At 37.9% G+C, this 12,755-nt stretch overlaps 1 protein-coding gene across 1 annotated transcript; it reads left to right on the top strand.

Annotated features, from left to right (window-relative positions):
• The first annotated feature begins 417 nt into the window (after positions 1–417).
• LOC125801748 (macrophage mannose receptor 1-like) lies at positions 418–6,062 on the top strand. Its single transcript, XM_049479000.1, has 6 exons — positions 418–487; positions 590–934; positions 1,046–1,111; positions 3,281–3,445; positions 5,618–5,672; positions 6,044–6,062. Exons 1-6 carry the CDS (start codon positions 418–420, stop codon positions 6,060–6,062), a joined length of 720 nt encoding a protein of 239 aa, XP_049334957.1.
• The last annotated feature ends 6,693 nt before the right edge of the window (positions 6,063–12,755 follow it).

Here is a 12,755-nt window from a genome sequence, read left to right as displayed (position 1 = left end):
GCCTTTATCAATAATCATAAAATATCTATAAATAAACAAAACAGAATAAACATGGCGGGACATTAGTTCAGATGTACTCTTGAACACATCACACATCCACCAGTTGTTAATCTTATATTAACTACAGAACTTTTCTCCACAGACTTTTCTTCTGCAGAACAAAGTCCTCTCAGAACTTTCCATCTCATTGAGAAGAGTATGACTCAGTCTGTAGCTCGAGCAGCTTGTAGAGAGATCTACACTGATCTGGTCACTGTGTGCAGTGAAGAAGAGAACGCTGCACTGATTAATCTGATCAACAGTACAGTCTGGATTGGTCTTCAGCGCAGTCAGTTCAGTTCTAAATGGTCTAATGGTGATGAAGTTACATTCAGTGCTCTGACTGGAAGCTGTGGGACAAAGCCCAACTGTGCTGCTATGAAGACTGATGCATCCTGGGACAATATAACGTGCACAGAGAGAAGAAACTTCATGTGTTATAAACAAGGTAAATATTTATTTACTATCAATATTTCAACAGTATTAACTCAGATTTTTTCAGACAGCTTTATAATTCAGTGTTAATGTGTTCACTCTTTCTCCTCCACAGATCAGACTGACCTCACCTTCAGCTATCACCTGATCACTGAGAATAAGACCTGGTATGAAGCTCAGAGTTACTGCAGGAAGAACTACACTGATCTGGTCAGCATCAGAGATCAGGAGCAGAATGAAGCAGTGAAGATAGCAGGGATGAAGAGCAGTGATTCCTTCTGGATTGGTCTGCTGCGTGATGACTGGGAGTGGGCTGATGGAGGAAGATCTGCTTACAGAAACTGGGATGCTGGTCAACCTCGACCATCAACAACATCACACTGTACACAGCTGAATAATGGGAAATGGCAAAATGTGCCATGCAGTAATACTCCGATTCCTGCTGTTCTGTGCTACAACAGTAAGTCCTGACTTCACTCTCTATAACTCTCTCAGCAGTGTTCAGTATCATCTTTATAAAACACTGTATGTAAATTAAAGCTTCTTTTTGTATTTTTTCTGTCTCTATCAGCATCTGTTAATGTCAGTGATGACCGTAGGAGTGGGATGAGCGACACTCTGAACTACTGTAAGAAAGGTAACAGGACTGATCTTCTACATGTTGATTCAGATTTGACACTAAAGCTCCTGGTTTTGGTGAGAAAGGAAAGATTTGTGTACTATAAACCACTTTAGAGGGAGATCACCGGAGCCTCCACTCACCCACCAGTGCTGTGCTGTAGACAGTAGGCACAGACCAAGGCTTGTACTGCATTATCAGATGTAGATTTTAGAAAATAATATATATATTTAAAAAATCATATTTGAGGCCAAATACAGTGTATCTTCACTGAGTCCTTCATTCCATTATAGAATATATATATTTAAAAAAAAAAACAACTGAGGCCCTCTAGTGGTTGTTTTTTATAAAACAAGTTCAATAGTAATTAGTATTTAGTATTAATCATCTATAATAAAGTCTAAACACTGTATTGATAATCGATCACAATTTAAATGCTGATTTGACTCTATTACTTTATTACTGTTGTCTATAATTGTGGACTAAAGCTGCGCAACTAAAAATGAATTTTATCTGTGCTTTATTTCATGTTTTTAAGTTATGTTCAGACATAGAGTACCAGTCAAAAGTTTGGACACACTTTCTAATTTAATGTTTTTATTTGTACATTGTAAATGAATACTGAAGTCATCCAGAACAAGGAACACATAATGAATTATGTAGTAACTTAAAAGTGTTAAACAAACCAAAATACTATATATGTAAATCATTTAGCATCTCTTATCTGGGGTTAAGCTGTTAACTTGCAGTTTCTGAGGCTGGTAACTCTGATTAACTTATCCTGTGCAACAGAGAAAACTCTTGCTCTTTTTTTCCTGGGGCGGTCCTGATGAGAACCAGTTTCATCATAATGTTTTTGATGATCTTTGCGAGGATAGTTTTAACGTTCTTGAAATTTTTTCATCATTTTTTCTTTAAGAACTTTTTTTTTCTTTACTTAGTTGATTAGTTCTTGCTGAAAATGGATTAGAGCATTACTCAAATAGAGCTATTCACTGTACACCAACTCTACCTCTTCACAACTGCACAACTGATGCTCTCAAACATTAAGACGCAAAACAAAATCATGTAATTAACTCTTGACAAGTTCAGCACAGCTGTTATCTGAAAGCCTGAATTCCAGGTGACTCTACCTCATAAAGCTGACTGAGAAAATGACAAGATTTACAAAATTGTCATCTAAACAAGTGGGGCTACTTTAAATAATCTAATTTTACAATTTAAACAAATTCTGGTTTGTTACCACAAAATAATTCCATATGATTTTCTTTAAATATTAAAAATACTTTTGACTGGTAGTGTACAGTATTAAAACCCACTCAATCAAGTCTATTAGAGACTACTTAACAGCTTAATCTGATATATTAGCCAGATAATATACTACTATTAACAAATGCTGTCTCTGCTGCTTCATGCTGTTTACACACTAAGCGGTGGTATGTGCTGCATTCACTGCTCACATCTGCGCTGCATGTCCCATTAAAAACACTGTGTTTGAAAATAAAGCTGTAGATTTTCTGCCCTCTGTGTTAAATCAGCTTTACACTGCACAGATATACGTGCTGGAACACAGAATCGTTTCACTATATTTACTTTCTTGCTCCCGCGCCAGACAGCTCTGAGCAATCAAAGAAGACAATGTGCTCGAGTGGTTTATTGGTGTGCATTTTGGTGTGTTTAGATTTTTACCTGTATGAAACCAAACCAAACAGAGAGAGAAACACTCCAAATAAACAAACTCATCAACTGATTCAGACCATAGAAACCAAATACACATGTGAAAACACCCTTTAATACTCAGTTAATTAAGTTCTAATTCATAAATCCTTACAATCAAGCTGAGATGTTTACAATAAAGACAAAAAAAATGTTCCTGAATTCAATTTATTATACATTCTTTATTCCAGCGCCCCACATTGGCTTTATCTCCCCTCCAACATACAGATATATACTAGTATTATAATTGACACCACTAATATAAATGTAATTGTATTTTATGTTTCTTACATTCATTCTTTAATTTAAATATCCACTATGAAAACTTAAGAAGAACCAGTGCGATTAATCATAGAGTTCATCACAAAGATCATCACATCACAATATTCACACACATCACATCTAAACCCTTTAATTTCTGTTCCGCTTCATTAACTACAGAACGTTTCTCCACAGTCTTTTCTCCTGCAGAACAAAACAATCGTCTGAGAACTTTCCATCTCATAGAGAAGAACCTGACTCAGTCTGAAGCTCGAGCAGCTTGTAGAGAGAACTACACTGATCTGGTCACTGTGTATAATGATGAAGACATCACTGCACTGATCAGACTGACTGGTATCGGCTCTGCATGGACCGGTCTGTACAGGAACCAGTCCAGTGTAAAATGGTCTAATGGTGATAAAGTTACATTCAGAAATCAGGAGACTGGAGACTGTGGCTCATTGCCCTGCTGTTCTACTATGTTGGCTGGTGGTTCATGGGACAAAATTCAGTGTACAGAGACAAAAAACTTCATGTGTTATAAACAAGGTAAATACCTTTTAGAAAGACTAGAGGACATGGTCGGTGTAACCGGAACTGCCTTAGCATGGTTTAAATCGTACTTAACCGATCGCTATCAGTTTGTGAGGATAAATGATATGTCTTCCAGTTATACCAAGGTAAGATATGGAATTCCACAAGGCTCTATATTAGGACCGTTATTATTTACATTATATATGCTCCCACTGGGCAAAGTTATTAGAAAACACAATGTGAATTTTCATTGTTATGCGGATGACACGCAGCTCTTCATATCAGCCAAACCTGATGACAGAGTGAGATTAAAGAAAATCGAGGATTGTGTAGAAGATGTAAAATCATGGATGTCGCACAACTTCCTCCTATTAAATAGTGATAAAACAGAAGTTCTCCTATTAGGCCCCAAAGCTGCTAGAAATAAATTATCAGACTTAATGCTAAATCTGGCTGACTTCTCAGCCACCCCTGGTTCAGCAGCTAAAAACCTTGGAGTTATCATAGATTCAGATCTAGCATTCGATAAACACATATCTAATGTTACTAGAACAGCTTTTCTACACCTCCGTAATATCGCCAAGCTAAGAAATGCCCTATCACTGCATGACGCAGAAAAATTAGTACATGCCTTTATTACCTCAAGGCTAGATTATTGTAATGCGCTACTGTCTGGATGTTCCGGCAGTAACTTAAATAAACTTCAGCTAGTTCAAAATGCTGCAGCCAGGGTCCTTACTAAAACTAGAAAATTTGACCATATTAGTCCAGTACTATCAGCACTGCACTGGCTTCCAGTCAAATTCCGCATAGACTATAAAATTCTCCTGTTAACGTATAAAGCCCTACACGGACTCGCTCCTGAGTATTTACGAGACCTCATCTCCTGTTATGAACCACCACGATTACTTAGATCTCAGGGTGCTGGTTTATTAGTAGTTCCTAAAATTCAGAGGAGCTCTGCAGGAGGAAGAGCTTTCTCTTATAAAGCTCCCCAACTCTGGAATAATCTCCCCGAATATGTTCGGGACTCAGACACAGTCTCAATCTTTAAGTCTAGACTGAAAACTTACTTGTTTAGTTTAGCTTTTGGTAATTAATGTTTTTCCCTTTAGATAAGGCTGCAGATTCAGGGGTTCATGGACAGAGGAAATTGTGGTAAACTGAGATGCTGGTGCTGTTGTTCTCCCACTGCACACGGTCACTCAGGTTTGTGGACGGTGGAGTGGGTGGATGCTGGTGTTTCAGGGTGCCTCCATGTCTATGTTACCTTCTGGCTCTCTGCCTTTAGTTAGGCTGTTTTATTCAGTTCTGCCGGAGTCATTTGCCACACTCTGATAATGTTTTAATATTCTCAGTTTTGCATAAATCCAGTCAAAACTAATTCCATCTCTCTGCCTTCCTCCGAGTTACTGACTGCCCACCTGTCTGACCCGATACCGATGTTGGACCCTCAGGCTCTCGCGTCTCCTGTCCGGCCAGACTGATGGAAGTTTCTGAAGTCAGCTCTTCTCCACCACCACCACAGATCAGCTGCTCATCGACCATCTTACTCTCCACTACAGATTACATCCAAGCCATTAGTGGCGCTATTACACTCCTGATTACATAAAACCTATATGGATGTATAAAAGACTTTTTAAATTTCTATTTAAAAGCCGTTTGACCAGTGGTAGGATGGTCCCCCCTTTAATGTGAGTCTTGGTCCTCCCAAGGTTTCTTCCTCCTCCTGCAGCTCTGAGGGAGTTTTTCCTTGCCTCCGCGCTCACTGGGGGTTCTGTATTATGTATTTTCTATGTGTAATGTTTTGCCTGATTCTTTGTCCTGTAATCATGTTTCTGTAAAGCTGCTTTGTGCCAACACCTGTTGTAAAAAGCGCTATACAAATAAATTTGATTTGATTTGATTTGATTTGATTATAAACTACAGATATTTCAACTGTAATAACTCTGAATTGTTCATTCTTTTAGATCCAACTCTTAATACAAAGTTTTCATTGTTTCTCCTCCACAGGTCAGAACAACCTTACCTTCAGCTATCACCTGATCACTGATCAGTCTCTGACCTGGTATGAAGCTCAGAGTTACTGCAGGAAGAACTACACTGATCTGGTCAGCATCAGAGATCAGGAGCAGAATGAAATAGTGAAGATAGAAGGGATGAAGAGCAGCACACCATTCTGGATTGGTCTGCTGCGTGATGACTGGCAGTGGGCTGGTAGAGGAAGATCTGCTTACAGAAACTGGGGGAACAATCATCCCAAATGTTCTACAGGAAAATGTGTAAAACTGGTATCAGGAAAATTGTATTCAGTGCTGTGTAATAATACTGGATCTGCTCTGTGCTACAGCAGTAAGTCCTGACTTCACACACACACTCTCTAATTCTCAGAGTCTTTGATCTCACTCTAAGACATGCTGTATTTTCTGTCTTCATCAGCTTCCCTCCATGTCAGTGAGGACCGTATGAACTGGGAGAACGCTTTTTACTACTGTAAGAAAGATAACAGGGCTGGTCTGCTGCACATTCATACTGAGTCTGACCACAATGAGGTGAAGAACGAGCTAAGGAGGAGGCGTATCTCTGGGACTTTGTGGGTGGGGCTTGGACAGAGCCAACTTTTTGGTTTCTGGTTTTGGTCTGATGGGAGTGATTTGAGTTCCTGGACCAACTGGGTGGGAGGGCAAGTCCCAAAACTTCCATTGTCTCAGCACTGCGGTGCCATAGACACAGAGCAAGACTTCAAATGGCTCGATAAGAACTGTAGATACGCATTCAGGGTTTTATGTACAGTGAAAAAATCAAACTGATCCTATTCATATATCCAGTGTGTTAGATATACACACATACCTGAGGTCAGGCATTGAGTTTTTATATTTTCTGTTTCTGAATTTACTCTTAACTACATTTACATACATTTTTTAGCTTAGCTTAGCTTAGGCTTTTCTCCTATATGCTTTTTTTTTCGAGGACATCTGCAATATTTAGTCAATTACATGTTAATAAAAAGGGTGAACTAATGGAACTAATAGGGGGTTCCAGTTGACATATGTAAAAAGAAGGAATGTTAATATAATTAATTATTTATGTTTACATATATATATATATATATATACTTACCATTTCCTTATGTCCTAATGTGTTGTATGTAGGAGTGAAAAAAACGTTATGTAAATATGTATTGTGTGTGTATGTGTATGTGTGTGTGTGTGTGTGTGTACGATTGTTATCAGTCACATGTACTCTTTTTGGTTTAGCCTGGGGAGTATATAGGTGCTAGGTTTAGGTGCTACAATATGGGGGGGGGGGGGGGATAGTAGATGCTGGATGAGCTCTGTGGGACTGCGTTTATTAGTGGAATATGAGGACTATTATTACTGTTATGGATGGGGGTTCTTATTTACCCTACCATCTACCTTAGAGGTAGTTTACTCCACTTGCCTCTACCTACTCCTATCTAAGTGTATAGTGTATTGTTTTTCAATAAATGCTCATCAGCTGATCAGCTAACATCTGCCCCAAAGTGCATCTTTTCCACTAAACTGCTGTTCAAGAGAGATACCTCCTGATCACACCATCCACACTACCACAGTCCGACCTAAAATCAATGTCCTATTTCATGCCTACTGACTTCCAGAGGGCGGCATGTTAGTGAATGGTATCCTGGGTATGCAGCGTGGACAGACATTTTGCGTACTAATAAAGCTATGCGTGAAATAACCCCCACTGTAAAAGGCAGGTGCACATGTCACACACATTAAGTTTTAATTACATTTCATTCATTACATTTTTTTACTTATTGGACTTCTACTTCTTGTCTGCATCCCTTTGTGCTGAGTATCAGCCAATACTGATCAATCTGATCCTTACGTTAACTTTGTATGAATAATACAGCTCTGCAGTTTAGATAAGATGTGCTGCTGAGTCGCTTGTCGGCTACTTATGCAAAATAACTTCCCCCATAGACTGTGATTGACAGCTATCAGTTTGGAAAAGGTTACAAAAAAGTCATTTCCAAGGCTCTGGGACTCCAGCTAACCACAGTGAGAGCTATTATTTTCAAATGCAGATAATATGGAATGCTGGTGAACCTTCCCAGGAGTGTCCGGCTAACAGAAGTTACTCCAGAAGGGCATGGACAACTCATCCAGTAGGTCACAAAAGAACCCAGAACATCATCTAAAGAACTGGGAAATTTTTGTTGTGCACTCACGAGACAAAAGTGTAACTTTTTGGAATGTGTGTGTTCCATTACATCTAGCTTAAAATTTCACACAATTTCAGAAAAAGAACTTCATACTAAATTCAAACAAGGTGGGGATAGTGTGATGATCTGGGGATGCTTTGCTTATTTAGAACCTGGAAAACTTGCTGTAATGGAATCATGAATTCTGATCTCTACCAGAAAATCCTAAAGGAGAATATCCGTCCATCAGTTTGTGACTTTAAGCTCAGGCATACTTGGGTTCTGCAGCAGGACAATGATCCAAATCACACAAACAAATCCACATCTGAATATCTCTGAATTTTGACAGGCCTAGTCAAAATCTGATTGAGATGATGTGGGATGATCTTAAAGTGGACATGAAACACTCCAAGTATTTACTATAATTTACAAGATGTATTTTCACTCTAACAAATCTTATAAGTTTAACAGTTGTCAGTGAAACTGATGCAATCTAAATGTCATTTTTTTTTTTTTTTTTTTTTTTAAACTCTGTTTATTGGGGTTTTTAATACAGAAACTTACACACCACTATACAATATACAATCACTCACAACATTACTTCCAATGTAATCAAAAAGATTCACAAATTATATAATCCAAGGGGTCAACATTCCCCTTCTCGTGGAAGAGAGGAAAAATATATCTATACACATACATATACACACATACACACAAACATACATATACACATACACATACCTACACACACACCTACATACATATAACAATAATAATTAAAAAAAAAAAAAAAGAAAAGCAGTTGTCAAAGGCAGCAACAAATCTTCTACATGTAGAAAAAGTATATAAATTAAAAGAAAAACTATAAAAAAATCACCTTTTTCTTTAGGACAGGTTCAGTTGAAAATTATTGAAATATTCTAAAAATGGTTCCCATATTTTATAGAATTTACTAGTATTACCTCTTAGTAAAAATCTAAGTTTTTCCAGTTGAAGGTGATCCATAATCTCCTTCATTAGAGCAGAGAGTGTTGGTGGTTTTTGTTGTTTCCAGTTGAGTAATATCAGTCTACGTGCTAGCAATGTGACAAATGTAATTACTCTATGCTGGTTACTTGATAGTGTTGGGTCAGTGATATGAATTCCTAAAAGAGCTATGGCTGGGTCTGGGTTAAGGGGTTTGTCCAAAATGTCTGACAGGGACTGAAATATGTTTGTCCAATAACTTGTAATGTTGGGGCATTTCCAAAACATATGTGCCAGGGAAGCTGGCTCCTGTCCACACCGGTTGCAGGTAGGGTCTACATTTTTAAACATCCTGGAAAGTTTTAATTTGGAAAGATGCAGTCTATGTAGGATTTTAAATTGAAGTAATCCATGCCTAGCACATACTGAACCTGAATGAACCTGTTCTTGTGCCTCAGTCCACTGTTCATCAGAGAGATGTATGCCTAAGTCCTCCTCCCAGGCTAGTTTAAGATGCTGTAGAGTGGTATTTTGTTCTAGTTCCAAAAGTTGGCTGTATACGATAGATGTACCTCCCTTAATTAGAGGGTTAGCCAACAGCAGAGTGTCCATGGGTGAGTTTATTGGTTCATTGGGAAATGTTGGAAATTTATCCTTTACAAAACTGCGTATTTGTAGATATTTAAAGAAGTGTGACTGAGGCAAGATAAATTTAACTTGTAGTTGTTGGAATGTGGCAAAAACTTTATCAATAAACAGGTCTTTAATTGAGAGTATACCTTTTTTGTACCAGGAGTGAAACACTGAATCTGAAAGTGAGGGTAAAAATGAATGATTAGCGGCGAGTGGAGCCAAAACAGAGCCAGCTTGCCAACCAAAATGCTTTCTGATCTGGGTCCAGATTCTTACTGAGTGCAAAATAACTGGGTCTCTCAAGAGATAAGTTCGGGGGATGGGTAAGGCTGAGTATATTAATGCTGATAAAGATGAAGGAATGCAGTAGTGACTTTCAACACTAGCCCAGTCAGACAACTGGTCCTGAAACCAGAATGAAAGGGCGCGAATATTACAAGACCAGTAATAGAGTTGAAAATGAGGCAGCCCCATACCCCCCTGTGTTTTTGGTCTTTGTAATAAAGAAGCTTTAATTCTAGGGGTCTTTTTATTCCATATGAATGAAGTTATAATCCTGTCAAGTTTTTTAAAGAAGGCCTTATTTATAAAAAAAGGTATACATTGAAAAAGAAATAAGAATTTTGGCAACGTATTCATCTTCACCGTGTTGATCCGGCCAGCTAGGGAGAAAGGAAGTTTTGCCCACCTCTCAAAATCCAGCACTGTACGATCATATAGTTTTAAAAAGTTTTGTTTAAATAACTCAGCAAATGTTTTGGTTATAGTAACACCTAAATATCTAAATTTATCCGAGACAGTGAATGGGAAGGAACTGTATGTTTGTTGTCGAATTATTGGGCTGATCTTAAACAGTACACTCTTTGAGAGGTTAAGTTTGTAGCCTGAAATTGCTCCAAACCTCTCTAATATTGACAAGATAATTGGGAGTGATTTAGCAGGGTTGGAAATAAATAATAACAAATCGTCAGCATATAACGAAACTTTATGTTCTCTCCCTGCCCTGTAAATCCCACTATAAAATTTTTCTGTTCGCAGGGAGATTGCTAACGGTTCTATTGCCAATGCAAACAAAAGGGGAGAGAGCGGACAACCCTGTCTACATGAACGGCTGAGGGTGAAAAAATCTGATCTATTGTCATTTGTTTGTACTGAAGCCTGTGGGCTAGCATAAAGTAATTTAACTAAAGAAATGTACTTGGTACCGAATCCAAACCTTGACAGGATAGAGAAGAGGTAATCCCACTCGACCCTGTCAAAGGCCTTCTCTGCATCTAATGAGATGAGAATCTCTGTGTCCTCAGAGCTGGGAGTGTAGATAATATTTAACAGCCTACGAATGTTAGAAAATAGCTGCCTGTTTTTAATAAACCCTGTCTGGTCTGGGAGATCACTGTTGGAAGTACCTCTTCTAATCGGGTTGCAAGCACTTTAGCAAATATTTTATTATCTACATTAAGCAAGCTTAATGGCCTATATGAACCAGGATCCAATGGATCCTTGTTTTCCTTATGTATCAATGAAATACTAGCTTGATAAAAAGTTGGAGGCAAACATCCTTTTTCAGTTGATTCAGTAAATAAATCAAGTAGCAGAGGTGATAACTGATCTTTAAAAGTTTTGTAAAATTCTGAAGTGTATCCGTCAGGTCCCGGTGCTTTAGAGCACTGCAAATTTTTTATTACCCGAATTATTTCCTCTGTAGTTACAGGTGCTTCCAAGGTTTCTCTCTGTTGTGAGGTAATGTTGGGAATATCTAAGCCATCAAAAAAAGTATCTAAAAGAGTAGGGTCTTTAGGGGACTCAGAGGAATATAATTTAATATAATAATTTTCGAAAGTGGTATTTATCTCCTCTGGATCTATTGATATCTGATCTGAGTCTGTCCGTATCGTAGTAATTAATCTCGATGCAGTGACCTCCTTGATTTGATGTGCTAACATTTTGCCCGCCCTCTCCCCATGTTCATAATATTTATGTCTGACACGTGTCAATAATTTAGCTGTCTCTGTAGTACAGAGTAGTTTAAACTCAGTTTGCAGGGTAATTCTCCTTTTATATAAATCTGGGGAAGGTGAGATTGAGTACTGATTGTCAATCTCTAATATCTGGTCTGTGATTTTGTCTTTTTGCTTGCTATTTTGTTTTTTGATCAGGGAACTGTAAGAAATAATCTGTCCACGAATATATGCTTTGAGCGCTTCCCAAAGGGTTGACCTTGTAGTATCTGAATTATCGTTTATAGATAAATATACCTTTATGTGCATTGTAATCTGCTCAACAAAGGCTTTATCTGACAGCAGGTTGTTATCAAATCTCCATGTTTTAGGTACATGTTTTTTGGCCAGTGTCAACTGCAAGACCACAGGACTATGGTCTGATAATACAATTGCTTCATAATCACAGTGTTTGACTGTTGATAACAATCTGCTGTCGATTAGAAAAAAATCTATCCGGGAATACGTGTGATGCACTGGCGAGAAGAATGAATATTTATGTTGGTTTGGAAAGAAGAACCTCCAGGGGTCTACAACTTTGTACGTATCCATGAACGAGTGAATTATTCTAGCTGATTTAGAAAGGGGTGCTCTCTTGTTGGATGACCTGTCCAAAGCAGGACAGAGGACTAGATTAAAGTCTCCAGCCATTATTAACTGATGAGTATCCAAATCAGGTATAGTGTTCAAAAAAGATGTAATGAAATGCTCATCATCGAAGTTGGGGGCATAAACATTGGCTAGAACTACAGGGATATTATAAAGCTGACCAGCCACTATTATAAACCTACCATAAGAGTCTGATATAATCTTAGTTGGGGAGAAAGAAATATTTTTCCTTATTAGAATAGCTGTGCCTCTAGATTTAACGTTAAAATTTGAATGAAATATTTGTCCTACCCATTTACAACGTAATCGGTTTTGGTCTTTATTTTTTAAATGTGTTTCTTGTAAGAATATAATATCACCCCTTAGCTTTTTAAGATGTGCCATAATGTTACATCGTTTTACTGCTCCATTAAGCCCTTTACAGTTCCATGACACAAACTGAACCAGACTACCCTGTCCAGTGTTACTGGGATTTCTCTTTAGATTAGCCAAAAGTGAATATCAAAGAGGATACATCAATGAAAAAAAATGACCTTATATGACAACTGCTTAACAAACAAAATACACAATAACATTTGAAATACCCCGTTCAACTTAACTCTGACTACCCCTCTGCCTTTCCCCTTACAAAACCAAGAACTCCTAAATAAAACATCTTCTTCAAAAACATACATTCAGAGAGATCAACGCGTTAGACTTACCACTAAGCTCCTCTGACTTTATATATTTTTTTTGTAAGACCAAACTTATCACCTAGACG

The sequence above is a fragment of the Astyanax mexicanus genome, chromosome 4, assembly GCF_023375975.1.
Source record: "Astyanax mexicanus isolate ESR-SI-001 chromosome 4, AstMex3_surface, whole genome shotgun sequence".
Lineage (NCBI taxonomy): Eukaryota > Metazoa > Chordata > Actinopteri > Characiformes > Acestrorhamphidae > Astyanax > Astyanax mexicanus.
The sequence above is the reverse complement of the archived record's forward strand: the minus strand, read 5'-3'. Positions and strand labels throughout refer to the sequence as shown.